We start from the raw sequence: 27,537 nt of genomic DNA on the forward strand, positions 1-27,537 counted from the left end.
TCCACACGTAATGATTACCCCCAATTTCACAAATTCAGGACAATTATTAATTTATTATATTGTTTAAGACAAGACATGTGCTTTTTCTTATACATTCTAGCCTATTTAATAACTTATAAACATCATAATTTAGATTTCTATGTAAGAATTCAATCAAATATATCATAATGTTAAATTATTATTAACAGATAAATGTTAGTGATTACTTAATTAGATATATAAATGTTAGTGATACATGTATATTTGATTGACATATTATTATTATTGACATTCATATGTCTAATTATTTTACTGTATTAGATTAACATATGGGTATATTTTGTGACGAGGGAATAAAAAGACCGTAGAACACGCACGACGATTTTTTTCTGTAGATTAGTATCAGTTGCTGACAATAAATAGCCATAGTGTGTAGACTCCGACAACATCCACAAGAAGAAACTTTCTCTAACTAAAAATGGCTGTTCCCATTGGAAACGCCCATCTCTTTCTCCGGCCAATACTCCTCGCCGTTCTCTCCTTTCTTCTTCTCTCTTCATCCGTCTCCTCCATTGAGTTGCTCGATATCGATTCCTCGGACCTCAAAGCTCTTCAGGTCATCGAAACAGAGCTTGGAGTCAACGGTCAACGTTCTTCGTCCAGTGATGTCGTCAACCCTTGCGGTCGCCGAGGAGTTTCCTGCCAGAGAAGGCGCTCAGCCGCCACAGGAGAATATGTTCTCCGTATCACGAGGCTCGTCTACCGATCACGGAGCTTGACGGGGGCTATCTCCCCGGTGATCGGAATGTTGTCTGAACTCAAGGAACTTACTTTGTCTAATAACCAGTTAGTCAATGCTGTTCCGGTGGGTATCTTAAGCTGTAAGCAACTTGAAGTCCTTGACCTTCGAAACAATAGATTTTCCGGTCAGATTCCGGGAAACTTTTCTAGTTTGAGCCGTCTTCGAATCCTTGATCTTTCTTCCAACAAGTTCTCTGGGAACTTGAACTTTGTGAAGAATCTACGCAAACTGGAGAATCTCACTGTTGCAAACAATCTCTTCTCAGGCAAAATCCCTGAACCAATTGTGTCGTTCCACAATCTCCGGTTCTTTGATTTCTCCGGGAACCGGTATTTGGAAGGTCCTGTTCCGGTTATGAGTAAAATCAAGCTTCAGACAACTCCACACCAAACAAGACACATTCTTGCTGAAACCCCATCTTCAAATGTCACGAAAAAACCCAACAACAGCACTACATCAAAAGCTCCAAAGGGAGCTCCAAAACCTGAGAAGTTGGAAAAGAAGAAGAAGAAAAAGAAGAGCAAGAAGAAGAAAGTAGCGGCATGGATCTTAGGGTTTGTCGTTGGAGCCATAGGTGGAACGATCTCTGGATTTGTCTTCTCGGTGATGTTCAAATTGATTGTTGCAGCAATAAAAGGATCAGGAAAACCATCAGGTCCTTCCATATTCAGCCCATTGATAAAAAAAGCTGAAGATTTAGCTTTCTTGGAGGACGAAGCAGCGATTGCTTCTCTGGAGGTCATTGGAAAAGGAGGTTGTGGAGAAGTTTTTAAAGCGGAACTACCCGGAAGCAACGGGAAGCTCATCGCCATTAAGAAAGTGATCCAACCAGCGAAAGATGCCAATGAACTTACAGATGAAGATTCCAAGGTTCTGAACAAGAAAATGAGGCAAATTAGATCAGAGATCAACACAGTCGGCCAAATCCGGCACCGGAATCTTCTCCCATTGTTAGCACATGTGCCGAGACCCGAGTGCCACTACCTCGTTTACGAGTACATGAAGAATGGGAGTTTGCAAGATATACTGTCCGACGTGCTAGCTGGACAGAAAGAACTAATGTGGCCAGCAAGGCACAAGATTGCTCTAGGTATAGCCGCAGGACTTGAGTACCTTCACATGGATCATAAGCCAAGAATCATTCACAGAGACTTAAAGCCAGCAAATATTCTTCTTGATGATGACATGGAAGCCAGAATTGCAGATTTCGGGCTTGCAAAGTCAATGCCTGATGCGGCCACACACCTTACACTCTCAAATGTAGCAGGTACTGTGGGATACATAGCACCAGAGTATCATCAAACTATCAAGTTCACAGATAAATGTGATATCTATAGTTTCGGAGTGATTCTTGGAGTTCTGGTGATTGGGAAGCTTCCTTCAGATGAGTTTTTTCAGCATACTGATGAGATGAGTCTGATAAAGTGGATGAGGAATATAATCACATCAGAGAATCCAAGCGTTGCGATTGATCCAACTTTGAGGGAACAAGGATTCGATGAACAGATGCTTCTGGTTCTGAAAATCGCTTGTTACTGTACTCTGGATGATCCAAAACAGAGGCCGAACAGCAAAGATGTCAGGACCATGTTGTCCCAAATCAAGCACTAGTGTCTCAATATATATTGTTGCTTCTATGTATGTTTTCTAGATTCCTGTTGCATAAGAAATAACTATGAACACAATCTTGGCAGAAATTTATAATGAAGACTGTATAACTTAAATGGATCTCAATTATGTTTATTGCTCCAAACATAAATTATCAATCTTAGTTATATACATAAGGGGAAAAAGCACTTAATTAACAACCTCGGAATGATAACGCTTTACATTAGTTATTGTCTTCTCTATATGCAGCCGGTGAGAATCTCCCTCAAATATTCCAGCTGTTCGTGGCTGCCTTCATGTTCTTCCCACTAAAAATAGTAATAGCAAAGTCAACACATGTTCCAGTGTTTACTCGTGAATGAGATGGGAAAACATTATAAATTATGCATTGAGCTTTCTAGTTTTTACTATTGAGCAAAACATGTATTCTAAAAATGGAGACAGTTATATAATAGTTTTCGGCGTTGTAGACCCACCTCTTGAAGAGACAAAGATACTACTTTCCATCCAGCTGCAGCAACATATCGCCGCTTCAGCATTGTATGCCCTAATGGTATTCCTGCAGAATGCAAGAGACGAAATGACCATTGAGTTTGGCTTGGCTCCACCAGCACCAAGATAAATTAAGAAACAGAGTGATGGCACTTACCAGTGTTTCTTGAGAAATGAGTTGGCCCATCGATTTCTAAAGCGACTTTCTTCTCGATCAGAGCAACATCCACAGTGTAACCATCCACATCATGTTCTTTAGCCCAATCAAGCCCTGTACTAATTAGAAGGCGTCCAACTTCTTTCTGAAAAGATGAGGTTATTTTCTGGTTGAACCTTTTGGTTTTTCCTGCACGGGTTATTTTCTCTTCGAGTTCATGACAAAGTGACAACTGAAGGTGAGGGCACTCAAGCTTCAAGCATTGATTTACAAGATACACCTGAGAAGCAAACATGACATCTTCCCTATACTGTTCTGAAAGCCTTTGCTCCTCCAAGGTGGTCAAAGTATTCCATATATTGGCAAAGAAAGGTCGCTCCACTTGCCCAAGAACAGCATAAGACCATGCTATGTTTCCAAGCTGGTCCCTGTTAAAGCTAAGTGCTGGAGATTCTGAAGCACCATTGCTTACTTCAACATCTGCTACCTCATCACGGTTTGTCATTTCTTTTGTTAAGCAGCACTTGAACTGGTCACGGCCTTTAAATGCACTATCTAAGGATTCAAGCAAAGGATCAGCTGGCTCATAAAGTGAGGCAAATGACCACAATAGTTGAGCAATCTCTTGGCCCTTAAAGGTAATGATAATAGTAGATGCCCTCTTTGACAACTCAGCAAAGAGTTCTGGAGCAGAATGCCGCATGGAAGCAAACGCCCCTGCAATATTAGCAACATTCTGAGAATTGAAATCCCCAACCTTTGATGTGGCAACTTCTGCAACTCTATCCATCTCTGTCAAGTAAAGCAATTCACCACCAATTTTGGACAATGCCCAAGAAATATTTGAGATCCCTTGAGCTGAACATTCTGGTAGACATGTCATAGCAAGAGCAACAAGCATTGACATCTCTCTTTGCCGAGCAAATGCAAGCCTACGAGTTCTCATCATCGAAACTTTCTCCATATTCTTGGCAATTCGGTGGAGTGCAGTAGCAATGTTTAGGGGAGACAATGGCGATGGACTTAAACCTTTGGCAACAGCCATGATTGTCTCAGCTGTTACTTCCAGTACCTCTTCAGCAGTCTGTGCTTCTATAATAGCTTTGTTTAGGTTGATTTCTTTCATACGATCAGAAGGTCCTGAAAATTGGGATAGCCGCTGAGCTAATTGCTCCTTCATCTTCTCCTTCTTCTCCTCAAACATTCCGCCAGCTAGAGAGCTAACTCTCTTCCGTAGATCCCCCATCTTATCCTCCACCAGTCCATCTTCAAAATCCAAATCATCTTCATCTGTATCAAAATCATCTTCGGGTATACTCTTAATTTTGACCTTGTCTTTTTTGTTTACAATTACTTTCTTGCTCTTTTTCTTTTTCTTCTTCTTAAGAGGCAACACCTCCGCCATTCTAGAAGACAATCCTCTTGCCTCAATTGATTTAAGCGCAATTTTCCTTGCCCTTACACACCAATCCATCCCTACAGTGTCGTCGAGCGCTTTTGAATTCTTCTGCTTTTTCCTCTTCTTTGGAGGTTGAATATCCAACGGATCAATCTCCCCAAGAAACTCTGACTCCCAGTCCGCATCATCCTCTTCTTCTTCAACTTCTTCCTCCGAGTTACCAATCACAGACGAGTTCTGAAACAGACACCCGAACAATGACAATACGTGAACACACAAGCTTAGAAACCACATAAAAAATCGTTTCTGTAACCTTATCCAAAACATTCCACACTAAGATCATAAAAAAAACAACCAATTGACTAGAAACATCACAAGAACTCATTTCAGTTAATTATTCGACAATTCCAATATCTACGAAATGAATAAATATCGACATTTCTAAAGAACTAACCACGGAAATAGGAAGGTGCTCGAAGGAGCCCGTACGACGATGCAAGGAACTTCTCTGCGCGAGTGGAGCAAAAAATCGATTCTTCTTATCAGCAAGAGGCCAAAGACCTGAAATTGACCAAAGAGCGAGTAAGGAGATAAAGCGGGGTTGATTAAGAAACAACGAAGAGAAGCGGATTCTAAATGATGACCTGATGCGAAAGAGGAGGAAGAGAGTGAGAGATGGAGATGGCGGCGACTGGGGCTAACGATGCGGTGGCGTATCTCCGGCGAATTGAGACAGAAGCACCGCCGGAATGGAACTACACACTCCATCTTCTTCTATCGGAACAAATTTCGATGGCGCTGTTGCTGTGATTCTTTTAACAGAGAGTGGGTTTTAGCTAAACCCTCTTGCTCGTTTAGTGAGTTTACTTTTAAATCAAAGCATACGGGGGAGTGTCAGTTATCATAGTGATCCCTCAAAAATGAATTTTTAATAGAACATGCTCACTGTTTTCTATAGATCCTTATGATCCCCTCAATCTCAAATATACTATCTTCCTAGTCATTGTCCAATTTGGATATAACTCATGATCAAAAATACATGTAGAATCTATATAGTGTGTTCTAGTAAAAAAAAATACTGAAATGGATAAACTTATTTTTTAAAATATATTATAAAATATCAAATTTTAATATAGCAATTTTTTTTTGTCAACAATATGTATTATGTGAATTTAAATGTGGATGGTAGTATAACGGATCAACGATAATAATAAAACAAATCATTAGTCTAATATATAAAACCCAAATATAGCATTGATTCTTTGGTATCTTTTTATATTAAATCCAAAATTATACAAATTCAATCTCATTAACATTCATAATACCATTACATCATCATGTATCAAATGGCAAACAAAAAAAGAGTACACCATGTACAATATTAATCTCAACTTTGTCTATACACAATATAATTTGGAAGGTATAAATCAAAGAAACCCCAAACCAAAAAGAATAAAATAAAGGAATCATAAAAGGAGAGAAGCTTCTTGCTTCATGTAAGGAAAAAAATAAAAAGAAAATAGAAAAGGCTTCCATTTATATAATATATGCAAAACTCAGGGCTTCATTAAAAATTATTAAAAGATTTTGCCTCTGTTGGAACCTTCTTCCGGAGAGAGCAGGTTCTATTCAATGTTTCTCTTACTCACTCCGGCAATGTCTGGAACAAGAAGTGGAAATCAGATCGCTGGCGGAGGAGCGGCGGTGGTTCGACGTCGGAGAGATTAATGTTACCTCCGTGGAAGGATTGCGAAACATCTTCCACTGAGAAAGGAATGCTACACGATACCGGAAACAATGAAAATTCGAGAGTAATTAGGGAGAGAAACAGATAAATTTTGTTGATGCGTACCTTGAATCGACGTCGAGCAAAAAAGAAGGGTAAGTCATATTGACTGAATCTTCCGCCATTAGTTTTCTCATCTGCTGGATAACCTATTTTCGGCACAATTCGTAGAATCATGAGTGAAAGTTTTAGTTTTGTTCCTTAGTTTTAGGTGTAAGTTTAGAAGTATTTGGATACAATCCTGGTTCAGGCACATAAATTCAAAGCAACTAGTAAAGCCACTTGATTGTAAGAACATAGCTTTATTGTATTTTAGTTAGGTTTGTTCTGTGTATTGTCTTCAAGTAGTATTGGAGTTGGTTTGGTTGATCCATTACTTACCTCAGGAGAGAGTCCTCGAGTTCCATATTTGTCGTCCCAAAACATAGTCCCAATTCGATATACTTGTGGAAGGCTCAGCACCTGAACGACAAATCAGGAAAAGACTTCTGTCAAAAGTTGCAATTATTTTCCATAATCAACTATTTGTGTAGCAATAACTTGAAGTAGGACTGTAGGAGGGTTTGGTTTTATGCCATCTTGTAGTTCTTTAGTTTGGTTTATCCAACTAGTTTGCTTTTACTTTCATTAAGATCCCTCACACGTTTGCCGATTTATCCAGCTATATAGTGTTTCAGTGGTACCCCCAAATAGATAATTGTACCACAAAAAGATCCTTCTATAGTTCTATAGGATTTGCAGAAGTTTTGGTTTAAGATCTTTACCGGGCATATCTCTTTTATGATCTCGTCCAATGATTTCTGTGTCTTCTGATGCGAGACCTGTATAGTCACAGTGTATATCAAATGCTGAATTATCACCAATTATGTATTTCGACCAATAGGTATGGTTTGGAGTTTTACCAGAAACTTCACGGCTTGCCTTATGTGTTGAAGTTCATCCCATGGTGATCGTGCTGCCTGTAGGAGACAAAATAAAAAGAATCATGTAAGTTAATTTCCTTGTCTTATTTTTTATAGTTGCATAATTTGGTTATTAATGCTTTAGCCTACCTCGTCGTCTGCCTTCAGACACCACTGTTCTAATTCATGCAAGCCCATTTTCAGATATTCTCCGTTGCTAACCGAACAACACTCTCGGCGAAGCAACAAACTGCCAGAAGATCAACTTTGCAAGTCAAGCTACCTCATGACTAAATGTTGGTACGTGTGTCCTATGCAATAAATTTTCTGTACCTATTGAAGAGCTGCACATTGATGTACGAGAAAACCTGATGGAAGAGTTTTCTTGTGATCATAGATGGGACCTGGAGATCATTAACACTCAGTCAAGAAACAGGAAAAGATCAATTAAGCTTGAGATCAAAATCTTCGAAATTTCTTTCTCTTACATGGTTCTCTGCCAGTAAGGTCAAGGTATGTTCAAGCTTGTTGACAATGTTCTGCCACTGTACATGTGATGCCTGTTGCTTGGCAATTGTGTTCAAGTGGATGCTTTTAGTCACATCTCGTAAGGTTCTGGCTCTTGTCGGTCTTGGTGCCTGATACATCTCACATATAACACATTATTAACAAATGTGATTAGAAGTTCCATAGTAACTTGGTGAATGATGTACTAACATGGATACAGAGATTTAGTAATGGGTTTATCTCTTTCTTTAATTTATCTCGGATCATTCCATATGTTTTCTCAACGTATGCTGCTAAGTGTTGCTTGAATAGTAAAGCTGGGTATTTAGCTTCAATCATCTGTTGGTCAGTTGATATCCCAACCATTCCACTGTAGCCACTGGCTGTTTCCAAGCCCACTGAAGATGATTGCATTCCCTACAATGTTTTTAACAACTATTACTAAGGCTCTTACAAATGGACTAATCAGAGGTTCACTTATACCAAGCTTACTTGGACCAATCTCCCAAATAGCGTAGCCTGGGATGATCTGTTACGTCTTGAAGCCGCATTATTTGTACTGCTGAACTTGAGTGTAGATTGGAGTAGATATAAGAGGGTAGAGCTTGTTGTGAGCCAATAAGTTAGTTCCCTGGTGTCCTCTTGGCTCTTCTGAACCAAAATTAGTGTAACTTGAATATAAAGTTCCAGTTTTAGAGGGTTCAGATACTACTTTCAAAGGCATTGTGTTTAATTTATTACCTCAATGGACGATCGGATTATATGAACAATTCTATCAAATATATTTGTTTTCTCTGCTTCAAATAATCTCCATTGAAGTAGTGCCTTGTAAACTATCCAAGCTGCCACAGATCTGTCGTTATCAAACCTTCTGTCGTCGGTGAGGCATTTTATCAGCACCTCATGGTTCTCCTGTCCAGTAATAGTCATTATAAATTTTTCTGAGTGAAACAGATATTGAAATATCTTTTGCTTGCTTCTGTGGGTTATTAGTTTTTTGCTCTTTAGTACAAACAAGTTCTCGAATGATACCTGTTGTCGATCTGTTAGAGACCCTTGTTTTGCTAACACATTGATTTGATTCCGTGGCTCCTGAAACAAATAGCAAGGGATGAGGAACTGCAGAGTACTATTTCTTAATTGGGCCTAGCTAGATATCGTACCTTAGTTGCCTGAATCACTTCTGTTTGATATCCATTTTCAAGATCCTGCACAGTTATATAACATTAATGCAAATTGTTATACATATTTTTTTACTTAGAAAGTTATATGTTGACAGAAGTTTTGCACCTTTTCAGACGCGGAAACTCTTTCATGAGGCATTGTCTTTTCTACAGAAGCTGTCTGTCTTCGGAGAGATTCATTTTCTGACTCTAGTATTGCAAGCTTATCCTTCAGGCTGATAAGAGGTATTTTTTTAGATATGTGGTGATGTCAGATACAACTTCATATTTTTCTTTATAATTCAGTTTGGCTGAAAAATTTCAAATCCATGCAGCTAGGCCTGATAGAAGAAAGGAATGTATTAGGTGGACAAAACTGATCAGCTCACAGAACTGTACCTGTTTAACTCTCCAGACTCTTCGACGATTGTTGAAACAGCCAAAGCCTGCTGGCGCAAGACCTGATTTTCCGATTCAAGGTTTGACAAATTCGTATGTAATCTGGAATTTACCAACAATACTCATGAACACTGACAGTAAAACAGAAATATGATGTCAAATGCCTTAAGGAACCAATAATCTATACCGGTCGATGATCTCTTGAAGTTGGATGGCCTTTGATTTTGCATCTTCTGCTTCAGTTAGATTTGCCTTGCTATCTCTCTCAAGTGCAGAACATTTTGCTTCAAACTCCTCAATTGTTCCTTTTAATTTTGTTACCTCGGCCTACGTTTGAAGATATTGTATCAGGGAAAATATCTGCTAGTTATTGGAACTTTTAGCTCAAATTTTTACCTCCAATTCATTGTTTTGACTGTTCAGTATTTCCAGTTGAGTGTTATCTACAACTGGAACCTCTTTGATGACCGGTGGAGCTTGTTCAATGGCTAATTTTGCTGCTTCTTTCTCTTGTATGATTGCAGTGTAGGCTTCATCTAGCTTTTCTTGCAATTCAATTAAATTATTTTGTAGTTTTGCGATTTCTTGTGCTTTGGCTTCTTCGAGATCAACCTAATGACACAATTAAACGTGGGTTTCATTTTGGAACTTTTAACTCTAGCATTTCATCCCAGGTGGTTAGATAGCAGAACAAAGGACTCTAGTTTCTAACTTTTTTGACAATACCTTTTGATGCTTCTCTAATTCAAGACGCCAGGTTAGCTCTTCCACACGTTTCTCTAACTTGTCCTTGGCTTCCTTGAGCGCCCCAGTTTCTCTTGCAGCCTATGTTGGAAAGATTTTATTGTTAGTAACTTAGACTGAAGCATTTTTCTAATTTTCATTACCATTTCCTGCCTGGTAGACAGTAGATTGATTTTTATTAGAGTTAGCAATCTAGTAATGAAGCTTACCATTTTGAGCATTTTGAGCTCTTTTCGAGCTACTTTTGCTCTCCACAGACATTGTAATGCTAGTGTTGCTTTTTTGTGCTGTTTATAAGCTTCTTGAGCTTGGTGTCTTCTCCATTCCCTCTGTTAGAATATAAATATCAGTAAGACTTATCATCAAAGTACATCAAAATTATCTTCACTGTACTGTTTTTCTCTTCCACTCTATTTTATGACAAGTAAGAACAATCATATTGCTTGACATCTGATCCGTCAAACATCTTGGAGAACATGCATAAGTTTCCTTAATCAAACACTTGATCTCTTATGGTTGAAGAATAATCCAACTTTATAAACAAGATTGTTACTGCTTTTGATTATTTCTAACAATATTTGCGAGTTAACTGGTGAGAATTATAGAAGAGAAGTCCAGATACTTCTGATTTTGAAAGGGAATTAAGAAGTGAAGTAAAGTAGTCAAAATCTAGTACCTGAACTATAATTGCTGCCTTTGTTCTTCTTCTGTGTCTATGCTTGTTTCTTGCGGACATTGTCCGTAAACCAGTCTGAATAACTGTTGCTGATGCTTTGAGATTAGCGTAGTTTTTCCTTGATCTGTGAGCACGGATGTTCTTTTGGATACAAATTGAAGCAGCTTCTCTTCGCATGTTTTGATACAACTTGCGTGCAAGTTGTGCTACATAAGCAATACACATGACACACAGTTAATTTGAAGAATAGTTACCTGGCTGAACTTTGGATCATTTTGTGACATTCTAGATCAGATAAGGCTGCTAATATTCGAACCGTTCCAATATGGACAACTCTATTGATAATTAAACATTTTAATTCATAAGCTGGGTGTTGGGTAGGGTGTTACTATTGAGACATATGTAGAAGAAAACCTCTCCAAAGTTTTTGCATAAAAATTGTAGCCCTTTTCTGCCCAAGGAACTCTTTTCTTGTCAAATAAGTCCTGATTTGCCTCTGAATAAGTTTAGTGGCACCAGCCAGGACCTCGGTTCTTCTTGCATCTAGTTCAGCCATCTGTCCAGCCCTAAGAAATATCTTTGTTTTCCCTATCTGAAGATGAGTAATTAGAATGCAAGCTTAGATTATACTGTTAGCATTGGGGTTGCTTTATTTATTCATATCTGACATGCTTGTACCCTGAGATTAACATACCTGGTAGCCTTTTAGACCCATCTTGTCACAGATTGAAGCACATGCCGACTTTTCGTCGGATCTGTCAATAGATAATGTAATTTTCTCAGTGTTGATTGTATCAGGATATAGGATAAAACTGGTTTAAGAAATTTTCTATTGAGTAGTTTTACCCATCTGGAACGTCTGTTGCTAGCATCACAAAACGATCTAGGAATTCATCGAAAGCTCTTTTTGTTGGATAACCAGCACAACTGATTCTTATAGCTTCCAAGACACCCTGTTCACTTATCCAGATCTGCTATTAGCGAATCCCTATGTGGTAACATGAACTTGTTTAAATAGGGAACTTCAGGTTTTATGCTTACTCCGCATCTTAGTTGGTTTAGGACGTTGTCATTCTCAAAAATCCCGGGCTTTAGTACTGCATTTGGCTTCACACATCTAATATAATGGGGCTCTGTTGTGTTCAGCGTCTCCATTAAAGCTTGTAGTTGTTGCTGCGGGTAAGTTAGATCAGGAAGCAATGTGCAAATGATATATAGTTACTAGCAGCTTACCTTGAAACGGGTCCCAATGGATGAAAATTTGGACTGCTTTGATGCGTCCTCTGGAAGTGGTGGAAACAAATTGGCCACAAAAGAACACTTGGATGCATCTAACAAAGCTTGATGTTCTGCCACAACATAATCCTTGTTCTTGTCAAGAAATTGCTCTGCTGAATATGTAACCTGGACACAGAAAAGTGTGCTTAGTAACGAACTACTATATTTACTTCAGCTTAGCGTCGAAAAATTGTGTGTCTCACATCTCCTGCATAGTGGTTGACAGTGAAGGCTGTTTGGGCAAGCTTAGGTTTGCTGAAACGCTTGTGTCCTTTATATGTTTGATACATCTTTTGTGCAAACGTCTCATGAGTCGACTTGGGAAACATGCTGCAAAGGTGAATCTTATGAGTATGCGGAGAGGAGCCATTTTACTTCTTACTATGGATTGATTTTGTGAAATTTTCCTTCCCCTAAAAGTAGGATTCCACTTACCATGCTTCATCAAGTAGGGCAATTATGCCTCCTGGTTTCTGCAAAAAGAAGATGCCATTGATAATTTTCTGTACTTGTCCATGTTGTACAGCCAACGTCATCCAGATTTATGATGTTATTCGCATAGTTTATACCTTCTCAATAAGATCTAGGACATCCTGGTTATCAACAAATTCAACATAGCTCCAGTTTATTTCCTCCCTCGTATATTCCTCTTGCTCCATCTTGAATACATGCTGCAGAGAATATTGTTCCATGTTAAAGTTGCTTGCAATGTGAACAGGTTACAGCGACTTTATATCCTACCTGATTGAAATGCTGTTGTAACTTCTCATTTGTGAGATTGATGCATAACTGCTCAAAACTTTGAAACAAATAGTGGTATTAGATCATACGTTTTATATGTACCCATCATTCAGGTTTACAATTTCTTTCAGGTTTACCTGTTGATCTTGAAGCTTTCAAAACCATAAATGTCGAGAACTCCAATCAAGCTTTTAGCATTCGGGTCTTGACCTATTGAACTGTTGATCTTATCAACGATCCTGCCATTATTGAGTTGTGCACATGTCACGGTTTCTGTCTTACCTCTGCGCTCTTAGAATTCATGTGGAGGGCATAGCATCTTTGCCTAATGAATGTTAAAATATCCCTTTTTGTTTCAGGGTGGATTTACATACCAGTCAAACAGCCTGGAGTATACTGTCTTGGCTAAAGCATCACGGTTTGAGGCTGCCGATTCTGGGTCAAGCGGCTTTGTAATATTACCATCCGGAGTGACAATTACACGCTTGCAGAGTGAATCTTCCATCATCTTCTCATTGCACCTGCGTCAAGTGAATAATTGAAAATTTGTCAGCATAGCCATTGGAACTGTGCAGGGTTCAAAGTCTAGTGGTAAGGTTTCTAGTCGAAGTTACATGAGTAATTCTGCTGCTGTTTGAAGATGATATCTCGATTTATCATCCCTGAGTTTTGAAGAATCAGCTTCTTCTCCTTTGATAAAATTGACATTTCCGAGGTGGAGGATTGCAGCTACGACGCGGAATATGGCATCCTAAAGTTGAAGTTTGCTTTTGCTGGTCAGTATTTGAAGTATCTATAGTCATATGTATCCTAAGAATGAGATTCAGGAGGCAAACCTGTGCCTCTTGTCCAATGCCCACAATGTCCATGGCATTTCTGGTCTCCATATACTCTCTTGCATCATCTACATTGGAAACCTCATAGCAGTTCGTCTGGTTTAGATAGTGGAACATCCTTGGATCCCCTACCTTGAATTTCTTAGCTTCCTGAAGATCAAATATATATTTACAATCATTGTATCGTAATTTTTCCAGCTCTATTGCTTTTAGGATTGTTGCTAAAGACTTACCTCAGGCGGTGCTGCACAGAGCATGTAGAAGCAGTGATAGTTCCTCTCAGGGTCTGAGACTTGGCAAACACGAGACCGTTCAAGAAGATAAGTGCGGATTGCAGCTCCAGATATTTTCCCACGCTTGTCAAATTGTATCTCAACAAATTTACCAAACCGACTGTTGGAGAACCAAGAGAATTACAAAGGAGTCAGAACAAAAGATGCCAGCAGAAAAAGGAATTATATGTCCAAAGTAAGTGTTTCATAGGCACCACCTTGAATTGTTGTTTTTCACTGTTTTCGCGTTCCCAAAAGCTTCTAACACTGGATTAGACTGGAAACAGAATAATTTAGAACGGTGGAGGCATTTGTTCGAAGCAGTTAAAATCAGAGCAAGTAACTCACCTCTAAAACTTGTTGTTCAACACTTCTTCCTTCAGTATCTGATCTGCCTCCCATGAATGCTAGATATCTCATGAGCATCTTGGTTGTCTCTGTTTTTCCAGCTCCGCTCTCTCCACTGACCAAAATGGACTGGCTTCTTGCCTCATTTATCATCGCCCTGGTATATATGTTAAGCTTTTACTGAGCTCAGTTCTTTACAGTAGCTGGCCAAAAGTCTCTACTCAAGGATTACCAACTTTTACCTGTAACTGGTATCTGCAACAGCAAACAGATGAGGGCTTAGCTCTCCAAACGCAGCTCCTTTATATTGCTCCATCATATGGACGCTGTACAAATGTGGAAGTCTTTGGAATGGATTCACCGCAATCAAGATGTTTCCAGTGTAAGTCTGCTCTATCCAAGAGTTTGCAATTAGATAATCTCAACATCGACTTTCAAAAGTTTGATCAATGGAATGTTTTAGATATCCGTCTTAAATTACTGACATAAATCTCATTTAAAGCAAAACGGCAATCGAGATTGTGGAGGACCCCTGGCTCATGGAGGTAAGCCAGTTTAGTCATGTCATCAACTCCTGCAGGCGGCGCCTCTGTATCCTTTGGATATATACTAGAAATACTAGCAACAACCTGTAAAAATGAAATCTAAACCATTAATTCTTCTAGAAAATCTGTGAATCCCACTGTAAAGGTCCCTGGTAAAAAGATCAAAATCATTTCCATTTTGTGTGGTTTTATATCAAATGAAAAGTAGTTTCTCACTGTTTTCTCATTTGCAGTGACTATTTTGGCATTGGTGCCTATGATTTCAATCACTTCTCCATTAATCCATGCGAGTTCTGGATCCTCAACCCAGACATGTGACCCGAGTGTGATATTTACAGGAGTCCCCTATTCATCAAAACAAGCCTTTCATTAGTCTCATCCAGAAGAAAAGATAGGGATATGCAGCAGAAAGTTAATGGGAAGGCTTACCATAACTCAGAGCTCTTCCAAGCTCTTACGCTGAGAATCTGCAGCAGTTGAAGAAAAGAGAAGTTAATATAGATAGAGAAGATTAAGCTCTTTGAGGGAGAGAGACAGAGATGAGTCACAAAAAGAAAAGAAAAGGCGACTCTGAATCCAAGAAAAGCCAGGATATTCTTTAAGCTAGAAAATGACCTTTCCCGCACCTCTAGTCTCCACCAATTCAACTTCTTTCAGATATTCTCTCTTTGATCATTTGCTTTGAAAACCATGCTTGAGCATTCAATACGAAACTGTATGGTGTAAGGACACTCTTCATATTTTCTCCTTTGCAAAGCTTTATGTTGCCTCCTTTTGAGTATGAATGGGGTCCTCGTAGGTTAAACAAAATGTGAAATAGCTGCTTTTAGAACTTTAAAGTTGTCTGCTTTACATTTTGATATTGCTACTGCACCAACTTTTTCACTTGATCGGCCATGGCCAGGTACTGTTTAGCTGTGAAAGTGAACGTTTTTCCTCTTTTTCGTTAAAGACAATAATGTCCTTTTCGTTTGGTTTCCATCTCAAGGGACTTGTCATGGACGTGCTTAAACTTGAAGTCATCACCTTATTAAAAGTGTTAACTTTTGTCAAATATGATTGGAAGTTGCAGATTTTTCAAACTTTCCTGTTTTTATTTTGATTTTATTTTTCTGTGTGTGTGAACTGTGAAGGTAATGGCCGGTGGAGAATCTCCGGTGGCTGTTGGGTCCGGTGGCCATTCGTATTAACTTTTCCAGCTAGACTTGGCTTTTCTATTCTTTCTCATTTTATTTATTTATTGTCGAAAGGTTTTATATATAGCTGTCTAATTTTTGCTAATTTCTTGATCCAAGAACATCATGATTACATGTGCAACCTTGTGTTTTAGGCTTTTCCTTAAGATTAAATAAAAGATCTCTCCTAATACCTTATACTACTATTAACTAAATAGTAACATATTAACTCATCTATCAAAAGGACATTACAAGGAAGAGCCTAACAAAATTTGACTAATTTCATCCTCAAAGGAGAGTACAAAAACAAAACAGCTACAATATCAAAATTATCTATAATTAGCATTGACAAAAATGAGGAAAAAAACAAAAAAAACTCTCAGCTATTAATGCAAAAATCAACACATGATGAACACAAAACGTTTCAAATTTTTTTTGTTAGCGGAAGGAAAGGCCAAAACCTTGTGGGAGATTTTAGAGTTTCCCATTCGTGATGGCGGCCGATCCTTTTCCCCAAGCTCTACCTAAATTTGATGAAATGGCAATCTCTCGGTATGGGAACGTCGTGTGTTATAACCAAACGCTAATGAACATGGCCGGAGATCATAGTTTAGAGGACAGCGGAAGCTCCCTTACAGCCGCTCTTCCTGTCTTTGTAATGCAACTCTTTGTTTCTAACCTCACCTACCGCCTTCTCTACTATTTTACTCGGCCTCTCTATTTTCCTCCTTTCGTCGCTCAAATCCTTGTGAGTTAATCAAATCTTGAGAACATATTTTATTACTAACCATTATCAATCTTTTATCTTACCCGTCTTGGTACGTAGAAATATTCATTAGTGTTTTCGTCGTCTCGCTCAATTTTTCATATGTTCGATACATATTTGATTGGCGATTATTTTCTTCAACTGATAATGTCAGTTTCTTGATTTGTTCACGTAAAAATTGCAATATGATGGCCACATTGGCCCATGGGATATACTTTTTTCAAATTAATCTCGTACGTAAATTACAACATGATCTCATAATAATTGTAGTGATTATTCTTTGTTTCTTCCCTATATAATTTGCAGTGCGGATTACTGTTCAGCCCGAGCGTGCTCGGAAATAAGGGCTGGGTCCTGGATCATGTATTTCCTTATAGATTTACAATGGTTCTCGAGACATTCGCCAACTTAGCTCTCGTTTACAACATTTTCCTCCTCGGTCTAGGCATGGACTTGAGGATGATAAAGATGAAAGATCCCAAACCAGTGATTATAGCCATCGTTGGCCTCATTGCGGCTTTACTTGCCGGTGTTGGCCTTTACTACCTTCCCGGTAACGGAGACCCCGACAAGATCTTAGCAGGTGGTCTTTACTGGTCGGTCGCGTTTGGCTGTACGAATTTCCCTGATCTTGCTAGGATTCTTGCGGATCTCAAGCTCTTGCGTTCGGATATGGGACGTACCGCGATGAGTGCAGCCATTATTACTGATTTGTGCACTTGGATTCTCTTTGTGTTTGGAATGGGGTGTTTTAGCAAAGCAGGTAACTAATATGAATGTTCCCTTGTAATTATTTTTTCTTCCTTTAGAACTCACACACGCACACGGTGCATGATGACACTAGTACTAACAAGAAACATTATTTAATTCAAGGTATACGGAATGCAATGATGGCATACTCATTAGTATCAACCGCAGTTTTTGTCCTTTTCTGCTACTTCGCGATCCGTCCTGCAGTGGCTTGGATCTTCAACAACACCGTCAAAGGAGGCAACGTCGATGAAACTCATGTCTGGTTCATTCTAGCGGGAGTAATTCTCTGCAGCTTATTCACCGAAGTATGTGGTGTCCAGTCAATTACCGGGGCTTTCTTGTTCGGTCTCTCGATCCCTCACGACCACATCATTCGAAACATGATCGAAGAGAAGCTCCACGATTACATCTCCGGGATACTGATGCCTCTCTTCTACATCATTTGCGGTTTAAGAGCTGATCTTGCTTACATGTTCGGGTTCGTGAGCATCGGAACGATGGCGTTGGTGATTTCTGCCTCGTTTATGGTGAAGATTTTGTCCACGATTGTTTGCTCCATCTTCTTGCGTATACCTTTGCTTGATGGTTTCGCCATTGGTTCGCTTATGAACACCAAAGGAACTATGGCATTAGTCATTCTAAATGCAGGACGAGACACCTACTCATTGGACGTAAGTATGTACACTCATATGACGTTGGCCTTTCTAGTGATGTCAATAGTGGTGCAGCCACTATTAGCCATTGCTTACAAACCAAAGAAGAAATTGGCTTTCTACAAAAATCGAACCATTCAAAAACACAAAGGAGAGTCAGAGCTTGGTGTACTAACCTGCGTCCATGTCTTCCCTAACGTCTCCGGCATAACCAATCTATTACAACTCTCTAACCCGACCAAGAAATCCCCTCTCAACGTTTTCGCCATCCACCTAGTCGAGCTAACGGGTCGCACCACGGCTTCGTTGCTCATAATGAACGATGAGGCCAAACCGAAAGCTAACTTTTCGGAAAGAGTCAGAGCGGAATCCGATCAGATCGCTGAGAAGTTCGCAGCTCTGGAAGTGGACAACGACGGGATTCTGGTTCAGACCATCACCGCGGTTTCACCTTACACGACGATGCACGAAGATATTTGTTCGTTGGCCGAGGATAAACAAGTCAGCTTCATTTTATTGCCTTACCATAAGAACATGACGTCAGACGGTCGGTTGACTGAAGGTAACCATGCGCACGCTGACATCAACAAAAACGTTTTGAGCTACGCGCCTTGTTCGGTTGGGATTTTGGTTGACCGTGGCATGACGATCATCCGGTCTGAATCACTTACGTTCCAAGGCGAAAACACCAAGAAAGAGATCGCGATGCTATTCATTGGAGGTCGGGACGACCGAGAGGCTCTAGCTTTCGCTTGGAGGATGGTGGGACAAGAAATGGTTAAACTCACGGTTGTGAGATTCGTGCCAGGGCGGGAAGCTTTACTCACGGTCGGGATAGAATACGAGAAAGAGAAAAATATCGACGAAGAGTACATCTACGAGTTTAATTTCAAGACAAGGGATGATCCGTCGGTGACTTATATAGAGAAAGTGGTTAACGATGGCCAAGAGACGATCACAGCGATTATAGAATTGGAAGAGAACAATTCACACGATCTTTACATTGTAGGAAGAGGGTATCAAGTAGAAACACCTGTGACCGCGGGATTAACGGATTGGAATAGTGCTCCGGTTTTAGGTGTTATAGGCGATACATTAGCTTCCTCAAACTTCACGATGCATGCTTCGGTTCTTGTGGTCCAACAATACTCATCAGCCAACAGACAAAACGCAGGTAACAATCAAGAACCTGTCCAAGGTGGTGCCAAGACCGCTCAAGCAGCTACACCTTTCATGGAAGACGAGGATGATGAAGAGGCACATCAATATCATAGAGGAATGCGCAAATGATATGTGTTTTTTCTCATTCCATAAACTTTAGAGGAGAGTTTTTTCAAATTGTAAGTTTTTGTCAGATAATCAAAATCCAAAAGAGTTCTTGGTTCCTACACTAATCATGTTTGTTACCGAGTATCCCTAATGGCAAAGTCAATATGCTCAAGTAGAAACCGTTGCAGATTCTTTCTTAATTCTTCGACTTTCTCGCTTGTTTCTGTTCTGTTTATGATCATATCATCAAGCCATTGGTTTACTGCTTTAAGGTGGACGAGAAGACAGTCTTTTCCATTTGTTTCTTCCTTCTTCACCGAGAAAGACCCTTTGTTCAGTGAGTTCTCCAAGTATTTCAAGAACCACTTGCTCGAAACTCGAACTAGCTCGTCCGCTAGACTTGCTGACTCCTTCAACCTATTTTTACCTTCTAAGCTACTTCGGTCAGAAACAGAACGATGTTTCGTTGCAGGAGGTTTCACGCACTTGTAATCTGTGTTTCTTGGACTTATTTTCTCCTTGGGATTCAGCTTTCCAGATGAGTTTTGTATAACAATGTAATGATGATCAGCAGCATCCTCTTGCTTTCCAGACTCTTTACATAAGTTGAACTGAGAAAAACCAGTCACTACCGCAGCTTGAACCCAAGATGCTGCATTTTTATTAGCTTTGCAGGAGTTGTTGTTTCGATTCTGAGTAAGCAACAGATGGACGGCTTTGCCTGTATTCTGTGTACTATGGTAAAGCTCCATGAACCGCCGCACTACTTGTCCCGCAGATAATTTCTTAGAAGAATCACACAGCTCGGCAAAGGCCCTGAAGGAACAAAGTCATATCTATATTATTAATAGTGACTCACAAACTTGTGTAATGAAGACGGTTAGGAATGGATAGAGAGACATACTGCAAACTGAGTAGAACAGACTCCATTGCAGATGCTTCCTCCAATGCGCTTACTGCTCCCGAAACTGCTACTTGCCTATGTGATGAGACTTCCTGAAACGAGAGGTTGAACCATATGACTACTAATAACTCAGAGTCGCTAGATCGATCCAAATATCGTACCTTTCCAAGCAATTGAATGGCTTTTGGGAGTCCACTCCATAAGATTCTCTGATCAGACCAAGTCCTCTGACTTGAAGGATGCTTAAAAAGCGCAACTGGTGGAAGAGCCACAGCCTTTGACAGCGAGTTGATACCATCTTTTTGAGAATTGGTCATGGATATAGGTGATGCAGGCTTGACCACATTTCTATTTCTTAAAGCAGGGGTGTCGCAGTTAAGGTGATTTATTGTAGGTGACTTGATACCATCTTTTGGAGAAATGGCCATGGATATAGGTGATATAGGCTTGACCACATTCCTGTTTCTTAAAGTAGGGGTTTCACAGTTAAGGTGCTTTGATGGGGACTCGTTCTTTGGCAGATTCTTATCAGGCAATACCTGCAAAAAAAAAAAACATAGAAGTCTATGGAATCAAGAAAGATTCACATTCCAAGTGCAACAAACTATAAAGCCAATATCAAATTGTTGCACTATCTACAAAAAGCAACTTATAAGGTCACTTGAAACAGACCACTGTAACAACTTAAATAACAAGAAACCTAAACCAGTGAAAAACAGAGTTTCCAAAATCAAAATGCAATGAAACAGAGCAACATTTAGTCGTAAGAAGCAGCATCAACTCGATTTACATAAGAGACTAAGATGAAGATTAAAAAAAAGTACCAATTTGGGTTTGAGACGTGGTGAAGAAAGAAGCAATGCGGAGTCACGACGGTGGTGAGTCAACGAAGGACTCTGATCCCAACAACTTCTTCTCGCGGAATCCAAACTCATCCGCCTCATCGAAATAAGATTCTTCTTTTTCGTCGTCGGCGAAACAGAGGCCAGGGTGAAAGGAACCAGCAAGTCGCTAGAAACAAGATCACTAGGGTTTCCAACGCAGAGCCTCCGCTTGGGGACTGGTTTCAACCCACGGATTACAGGAACAGGGCAACCTTTCTCAATGTGTAGACCACCGCGGATGTAAACAAACTGCCCTAGTTGGATTTCATCGGAACGTATGAGATCAGCGTCGTCTCCGGCAGAAACGGCGACGTAAGCGGCGTGGAGAGAGTCAGAGACTTTGACGAAGAATGCTTCGCTACGCCATTGGTCATCAGAGAGACAGGGGACTATTTCGATGACTTGGAGGAGTGGTGAGCGGTGTGAGGAAAGTAACGACGGTGAAGAAACAGAGTTACCGGCGGCGAGATTGAGAAGGTTGGAGAGAACTCCGGGAGTAAGACACGCCATGGTTGGAACTTGGAAAGAAGAAGCATCTTTTGTGGGGGAAGGAAGTAGGAGTGTGGATCTCAAAGAGATGGGGTCTCGGGGAGTGCAGTGGAGAGTTCGTCGTTTACTGTGTCGGAAACAGTAAGTTTTGTCAGAATGCTAAAAAGCTCGCTCTGTCTTCGAGATTTGATGGGGGGTGACTTTGCAAAGTATAGCCCTTTTTGTTGGTTGCAGGTGTAAAGCACGAGCCTTTTTGTTTGTTTCTTTCGTTAAATTCCAAATTACAATATTGTAACGATTTGGATTTGCAAGTCAGGGACTTTTGTTATCTAATTGCCTAGTTCCAACTGTATTTGGAATGAAACCAAACAAAAAATATTCTGTGCAGATAAGTTTTAATTTTTTCTTTTCTTTTTGTAGTTAAGACTTAAGAGACTTCATGCAACATTTTCCCAACTGGGCCGACTATGGATTGTCCTTCCATGAAAGGCTTGTTTGATATACCACAACCTTGTCAAATTTGTGGAGATGCCTTGGAACAGAGAACACAAGTGAAGTGTCCAATCATGTACTTACTTGTATTTGTGTTGCCACTCCAAACTTGGTCCATCAGGTCGCACTCGAACCAACCTTTCTTCCATAAATTTATCAACAAATGCTTTGATTGCACCTTTGTGGTTGGTATCTCTTTTCAACAACTCTTTTGCCACCTTTTTCTATACCAAAAACAAGAAATTTCGATTCTTTTACATTTGGCTAAATTGGCGACTGAGATGGATTATATAAGATAAGGATATTTATTTCATGGCTGTTATTATAAACCAGCGGAAGTATGAAATCATCGCATAATCAGAGCCTTCAAAGTTGGTCAGTTGTGATTTCATTGTTATATGTTAGAATTAAAGATAAATTAAGATTAAGTATATATGTCACAACTGTAATCATTTCATTATTTATTTACAAAGTAAGTAATAGTCCAAACACTCACAGTCACCGACCTCTTACGTTACAAAACAAAAGTGAAAATGGACCTATAACTACTCCTAAATCTAATCCCGCTATATAGTTGTCTCCTCTGAAACTAGATTCTCTCTTTTGTATGATCAACCATGGGAAGTGAAGTTATAAACCTGACAAAACCACGTTTTGATCTAAGCATGTCGAAAAGAACTCGAAAACCATGGTCTAGTCTCAACAGTGATATGCATCACCAAGATATATCCACACAAAGCTCACAACCGAAACCAGACGATGACAAAGAACAAGATGAAATCGAAGACAAAGAAATTGATCGTAAGAGTTTGAACAACCTGATGAGATGCGAGGAGAAATCGAATGGAGAAGCTAATAATGGTAACAACAAGAGCTCCCTAGGTCAACATTTCGGGGATGACGAGGGGATCAAGCAGACGATGCAATTGGTGGTGAAGAAAGAGAAGCAAGGTGGTGTGAAATTCAAAGGTATGATGGGTCGTTATGTTAAGGTGTGGAGCGGTTTGATAAAAGCCAAACGTACTGATCGCAAAACGCCGGTCTTACGGTTCAAAACTTGATTTCCCAATTCACATCGTATATACGCACGTTTCATGTACGTGATCACATTCACATATACGTGTATCTCTATACATTACGTACACAATTAGTTACTAGATATGTTTTACGTACGTACGGTATTATTGATGTGCACGTATGTTGTTGTCGTATTGGTTTTGACTTTTCTTCTTTTTTTGATATGGATTGGTTTTAACTTTTGAGATTGTAATTAGCACTATCTATATACACGAACCTCTTTTTTGGTTGTTTAATTTGAGTTTGTTATGGTTTTAGTCTATAATTAGTTTGTTCGTTGTCCGCCTAATTTTTCAGATATTATGGTGCTAAATTCCATATTTTTGGTTAATCTCAGTTTAAGAAAATTAGAAGTGAAGGCACCACGTACCACCACCAGTAGAATATGTATTCTGGAAACCTTTATGTTACGAAAGTTTTCATTAAGGTGTCCAAAAATATCACCATCTACATAAAACCAATATTTTAATCAAATTATATATAAAGTGTTAAATATGGTAAATTGAAGATCTGCAAACTACTCTTCTACCAACTAGCTCCCACAAACTTTAAAAGAAACAAGTTATTTTGGATAAAGAAAGCTTGCAAGATTTTCAATTATAGATAAATCACAAAATTACTTGGAAAACAAAAAACAAGAAAAACAACTATTAGTCTTTTGATATCGATATCCATGCATGTTAGATGGCTCACTCGAATATTCCCTGTGAGTCGTCGGAGTGACACATGGTGATAATATAACTTGCGCTGTCTGACCGTGACACATGTTTTCTTTACAATGCTGCTTAATCTGAATTAATTACTGTAACTTATATACATATAAGCGTGGCAATCATCTAGCTAACTTCCAAACTAGTGATGCTTCGAGATCAGATAAACTAAAATTGTAAAATATCAATGTTATAAAACAACTCCATAACATCCTAAGCTAGTTGGTGCGCACACTGACACACAAAAACAAAAAAGAGCCATCTTAGCTAGTTCATTTAATAAAAATCAATGTTATATAAGTTATAACTGATAAAACAGCTTTACAAGATCATAAACTCCTAGTTCGTCCATATGGTCGTCATTATCTAATTCGAGTGTTCTATTGTTATCCCTATAGTGCAGAGAGGTTCCAATAATAACAAATTTTTAACATGTAAATATGTAATTGATATGTTTTTGTTGCAAACAAAATCGTATTGGTGTATTCCTTTACATCCTTATCCTTTTAGCAAAAATATTTGTGTTTCCTGCTGCGCTTTCTTTCAACAAAAATAATTTCCTGCTTGTTCGAGTTCTATCGACTACTAGGCATAGAAGTAGCTAGTTACATTGATACCACCATATTATATATATTTGAGTGTTTGCTTGGAGAATAAAGAAATGAGAAGGTCACCTCAGGTATAAGCAAAGGTCGTTAGTACGTGGTAGATCATCATTGGTTAGCTTTACTTTACTTTACCAATAAAATTGGAGATGCATGGCATCACACCGACCCTGTTAAGTAACCTTTGCCTTATGGCACCGTCAAAAAAGCAGAATCTTTAATTAAAGTTCCAAGTCAGCTCTCTTTTTCATTTCCTTTTCTATTCAGCTTCCGTATATAAATAAATACTCAAAAGTAACATTTTTTTATTGTTTTTGCTCAAATGAAGATTTCTGTAATTATAACTAGGATTAATTTAATTCAGTTTGAATTCAATTAAATACTTATAAAATAAATTATCAAAATTTGTTATTCATATATCATGTCATTCAACATATGTATATATTTTAATGATTTAGTGGGTTTATTTCATTTGACATTCGGTTAATCCTGTTTAATTCATAAACATATCTGTAAATTTGAACAATTTATTAAGATGGTCCAGTACCAGTATTCAGTGATCTATAATTAAATTTCTATTATTTTAAACTGTACGTATTTAATTACTTTCTTGTAGAATCCGAAGCTTATCCTTTATAAAAAACCAACCTCATCCTCCAACTTCTTCATCAAAACTCAAACATTAAGTCTCTCTACGTACATCTAAAGAAAACTCTCAATAGAAAACAAAACAAACAACAATCAAGAAACTAAAATGGGAAGAGATCAAGAAGGAAGCACCCCAGTTCCATTACATCTCTGCGTCTTCGTCTTCATCTTATTCATGTTCGTAACTATCTCATGGTACGGGAGCTACGAACCAGTCATAGAAGGATTTACGGATCAGTTCAAGCTTGCTCTCATGGCTTCTCCTCTGCTTTTGCTCTTGGCCGTCCATTTTCTATCCGACGATGGAGGAGTCGTAGGAGGGATCAAGATGTCGTCGTTGATACCTCTGAACGAAAGAGAGTCTTTGTATAGAGCCGGAGGAACGCCGTGGGGAGTGGCCTTCATGCTCGTCTTTCTCTTCTTCATGGTTTCTTATCAATCTAAGTTTCAAGAACGTTGGTTTCCTCTTCGATGAAGTAAAACGACAACGTTTTTGGTTGTTCTAGCTAGTATTCTTGACTTCCGCTTTGGGTCTAGTATAATATGGGGATTCAATGTAGGTCAACTGATTTTTTTTTTCTAGTATCGTCCAATTATATACCATTTTATGTAATCTTTTAAATCACTATTCTCATGGAATAGAATAATGTATCATATATTATGACGAGAGCAAAATATTACTATATTATTCATGATGTATGCAATCTTTTAATTTCCTGTCTCATGGAATAGTATAAACATATATTAAGTTATATATGTTCATTAGGTTTTAGGGTAATCTTTTGTTGCGTATGGAACATACTGGTCAATAGTACTATCCCTGGTAGAAAACAATATCATCCCGATCGAGAGTCACCCGACCCAAAGATCGAACCGAGGGACAGAAGTATACTAGTCCACAACTCAGTTGATTTGGTGTTCAAGTATCGATCACGTGCTTAAAATAATAATGTGTTAGGGTTCTGTTTCTAGAGAAAAATATGACGTGTCCTCGCATTTGACCGGATAAGGTATACGTAACAGTAATATGTCCATGTCCGTTACTTCCACGTCTCTGCCTCTGGTCAATAACGCACGCAAGGCGCTCTCTTCTTCTATAAATACAATGAACCTTTTTAGCATCAACTTAAAAATCCTCAATCTCTTAACTCAATCTTCAAATCTCAAACATTTTCTTTACCCGTTAAACTCTTTTGTTTAATCAAAACTCTTGTGTAATCAGTATTTAATATCTATTTACTACAAATGGATGGAGGCTTGGGAACGATGTTGATGAAGGTAGCCTTATTTGCTCTGGTTCAAGCTTTGGTGTATCTCATCCTCTCGAAATCTTCGAGGGTTTTCTCTAGATCGAATTCGTTGAAAAGGGCTTATAGTTTCCGGCCTATGAGGTCCGTTAGCATCCGCCGCATTCTTGCGTCGCTTCAAGATATTCCTGCTGGCGAAGAGATGTCTCCTTCATCTAACGGCTCCTCTTCTTCTTCTTCTTCTCTTACGTCTCCTTCTTCCCAAGATGAGGCAGCAACAAGAACTATATCACCACCATCTTAGCTAAGGATATACATACGGCAATACGGCATTGTTTGATTCATTTTCTCCATATTTTTTTAGATTGTTTCATTAAATGGATGCAATATTGATTAGTCCTCTATCTCTGTATATGTATGATTGGTGTAGATGTTGAATATTATTTAAGCCAAATATATACTGTATGTACAATTTAAAAGGAGTTAGTATATCGTCGTGTTGATATATAATTAGTAATTTTATTAATTAAACCAAAATATTTATCAATTGATGTTTTATTTGAATGTGGTGAAAAGTTTAAGATGTAGTTTTTTCAAACAATGAATTGTTCAAACCTTGTTCCAGCTTATATCTTGGGATCTATTTCAGTTCCTCTTTGATATTGGATTTAAACAAGAAAACCGTGATATACCGCAGAACAATTTTTTCTAATAATTGTTAAGAAATATGTATGTTGTATCTTTTGCGTTTGTTTTAATATCTTTTGATTAATATTTACGTTCTATAGTTTTGGATATATTGTATTTTTGTGTGTTTGGTAACGGTTATGATTGACGTTAACTCGTTTGATATTAGATTAAAATATTTTGTATATTTTAGTAAACCAACCCGTAAAAACTTTTATAATTATATTTAACCCGTTTCATAATATGATCCGCAAGAATATATATATTAGCAAGTTAAAAATATCAAGTATATTTAAATTATGTATACTAATTTCTTTTAGAATTATTTAAAGTATGTTTTCTATACTAATTTAAAGTATGATTATATTACAAATAAGAAGTTCAAGTTTAATGTTTATTCAAATGGCAAGATTTTTTTTTTTTTTTGTCAACCAAATGGCAAAAGTTTAATTATGCAAATCTTACAAAAAAAAGTTATTGAGAAGTTTAAAATATAATATGTTACTTGTGGATATGGTTTCAAATATAATATGTTACTTGTGGA

General features: G+C 38.5%; 8 protein-coding genes and 2 long non-coding RNA genes across 12 annotated transcripts; 7 read left to right on the forward strand and 3 right to left on the reverse strand.

The window, feature by feature from the left end:
- The first annotated feature begins 339 nt into the window (after positions 1–339).
- Positions 340–2,509, forward strand: LOC17888503 (leucine-rich repeat receptor-like serine/threonine/tyrosine-protein kinase SOBIR1). The gene has a single exon (XM_006296177.2). The coding sequence runs from the start codon at positions 458–460 to the stop codon at positions 2,390–2,392; it is 1,935 nt and encodes a 644-aa protein (XP_006296239.1). The 5' UTR covers positions 340–457; the 3' UTR covers positions 2,393–2,509.
- On the reverse strand, positions 2,498–5,270 carry LOC17889941 (RAP domain-containing protein, chloroplastic). The gene is made up of 5 exons (XM_006293738.2): positions 5,082–5,270; positions 4,892–4,998; positions 3,039–4,674; positions 2,866–2,948; positions 2,498–2,697 (listed from the first exon to the last, which is right to left on the reverse strand). The coding sequence occupies exons 1-5, from the start codon at positions 5,203–5,205 to the stop codon at positions 2,629–2,631; spliced, it is 2,019 nt and encodes a 672-aa protein (XP_006293800.1). The 5' UTR covers positions 5,206–5,270; the 3' UTR covers positions 2,498–2,628.
- A 457-nt stretch (positions 5,271–5,727) lies between these two features.
- Positions 5,728–15,353, reverse strand: LOC111830935 (myosin-12). 3 transcript variants are annotated; one of them, XM_023783798.1, is made up of 41 exons: positions 15,261–15,353; positions 15,064–15,101; positions 14,851–14,979; positions 14,575–14,718; positions 14,332–14,477; positions 14,090–14,246; positions 13,960–14,018; positions 13,703–13,862; positions 13,470–13,619; positions 13,248–13,384; positions 13,008–13,154; positions 12,771–12,872; positions 12,634–12,691; positions 12,462–12,563; positions 12,328–12,365; positions 12,096–12,222; positions 11,848–12,018; positions 11,656–11,787; positions 11,461–11,567; positions 11,309–11,369; positions 11,029–11,206; positions 10,615–10,820; positions 10,148–10,267; positions 9,921–10,019; positions 9,591–9,806; positions 9,382–9,521; positions 9,195–9,296; positions 8,923–9,031; positions 8,796–8,840; positions 8,665–8,724; positions 8,374–8,544; positions 8,125–8,283; positions 7,843–8,049; positions 7,614–7,763; positions 7,459–7,529; positions 7,276–7,375; positions 7,126–7,182; positions 6,988–7,044; positions 6,605–6,685; positions 6,290–6,372; positions 5,728–6,215 (listed from the first exon to the last, which is right to left on the reverse strand). In XM_023783798.1, the coding sequence occupies exons 2-41, from the start codon at positions 15,064–15,066 to the stop codon at positions 6,083–6,085; spliced, it is 4,674 nt and encodes a 1,557-aa protein (XP_023639566.1). In that variant the 5' UTR covers positions 15,067–15,101; positions 15,261–15,353; the 3' UTR covers positions 5,728–6,082. The 3 variants fall into 3 exon arrangements, with proteins under 3 accessions (XP_023639566.1, XP_023639565.1, XP_023639567.1); XM_023783797.1 differs by having other exon boundaries at positions 15,250–15,339; XM_023783799.1 differs by lacking the exon at positions 15,261–15,353 and having other exon boundaries at positions 8,125–8,280; positions 15,064–15,155.
- LOC17889462 lies at positions 6,213–9,423 on the forward strand. The gene is made up of 6 exons (XR_002834221.1): positions 6,213–6,318; positions 7,107–7,210; positions 7,330–7,425; positions 7,523–7,638; positions 8,931–9,041; positions 9,131–9,423. It is a non-coding gene; the product is annotated as an uncharacterized LOC17889462 (long non-coding RNA).
- Positions 13,856–15,405, forward strand: LOC111830936. The gene is made up of 6 exons (XR_002834222.1): positions 13,856–13,937; positions 14,018–14,080; positions 14,191–14,249; positions 14,354–14,471; positions 14,592–14,634; positions 14,868–15,405. It is a non-coding gene; the product is annotated as an uncharacterized LOC111830936 (long non-coding RNA).
- Positions 15,406–16,243: 838 nt separating this feature from the next.
- Positions 16,244–19,379, forward strand: LOC17890432 (cation/H(+) antiporter 21). The gene is made up of 3 exons (XM_006295805.2): positions 16,244–16,557; positions 16,882–17,338; positions 17,449–19,379. The coding sequence occupies exons 1-3, from the start codon at positions 16,303–16,305 to the stop codon at positions 19,269–19,271; spliced, it is 2,535 nt and encodes an 844-aa protein (XP_006295867.2). The 5' UTR covers positions 16,244–16,302; the 3' UTR covers positions 19,272–19,379.
- On the reverse strand, positions 19,250–21,548 carry LOC17889080. Its single transcript, XM_006295377.2, has 4 exons — positions 20,979–21,548; positions 20,316–20,693; positions 20,155–20,246; positions 19,250–20,066 (listed from the first exon to the last, which is right to left on the reverse strand). Exons 1-4 carry the CDS (start codon positions 21,546–21,548, stop codon positions 19,385–19,387), a joined length of 1,722 nt encoding a protein of 573 aa, XP_006295439.1. The 3' UTR covers positions 19,250–19,384.
- Positions 21,549–22,614: 1,066 nt separating this feature from the next.
- On the forward strand, positions 22,615–23,324 carry LOC17888161. Its single transcript, XM_006295446.2, has one exon. The coding sequence runs from the start codon at positions 22,637–22,639 to the stop codon at positions 23,078–23,080; it is 444 nt and encodes a 147-aa protein (XP_006295508.1). The 5' UTR covers positions 22,615–22,636; the 3' UTR covers positions 23,081–23,324.
- A 1,774-nt stretch (positions 23,325–25,098) lies between these two features.
- Positions 25,099–25,719, forward strand: LOC17889100. Its single transcript, XM_006295157.2, has one exon. The coding sequence runs from the start codon at positions 25,166–25,168 to the stop codon at positions 25,532–25,534; it is 369 nt and encodes a 122-aa protein (XP_006295219.2). The 5' UTR covers positions 25,099–25,165; the 3' UTR covers positions 25,535–25,719.
- Positions 25,720–26,207: 488 nt separating this feature from the next.
- On the forward strand, positions 26,208–26,799 carry LOC17890196. Its single transcript, XM_006295236.2, has one exon. The coding sequence runs from the start codon at positions 26,305–26,307 to the stop codon at positions 26,608–26,610; it is 306 nt and encodes a 101-aa protein (XP_006295298.1). The 5' UTR covers positions 26,208–26,304; the 3' UTR covers positions 26,611–26,799.
- Positions 26,800–27,537: the final 738 nt, after the last annotated feature.

This window comes from Capsella rubella, unplaced genomic scaffold (assembly GCF_000375325.1).
Source record: "Capsella rubella cultivar Monte Gargano unplaced genomic scaffold, Caprub1_0 scaffold_4, whole genome shotgun sequence".
Lineage (NCBI taxonomy): Eukaryota > Viridiplantae > Streptophyta > Magnoliopsida > Brassicales > Brassicaceae > Capsella > Capsella rubella.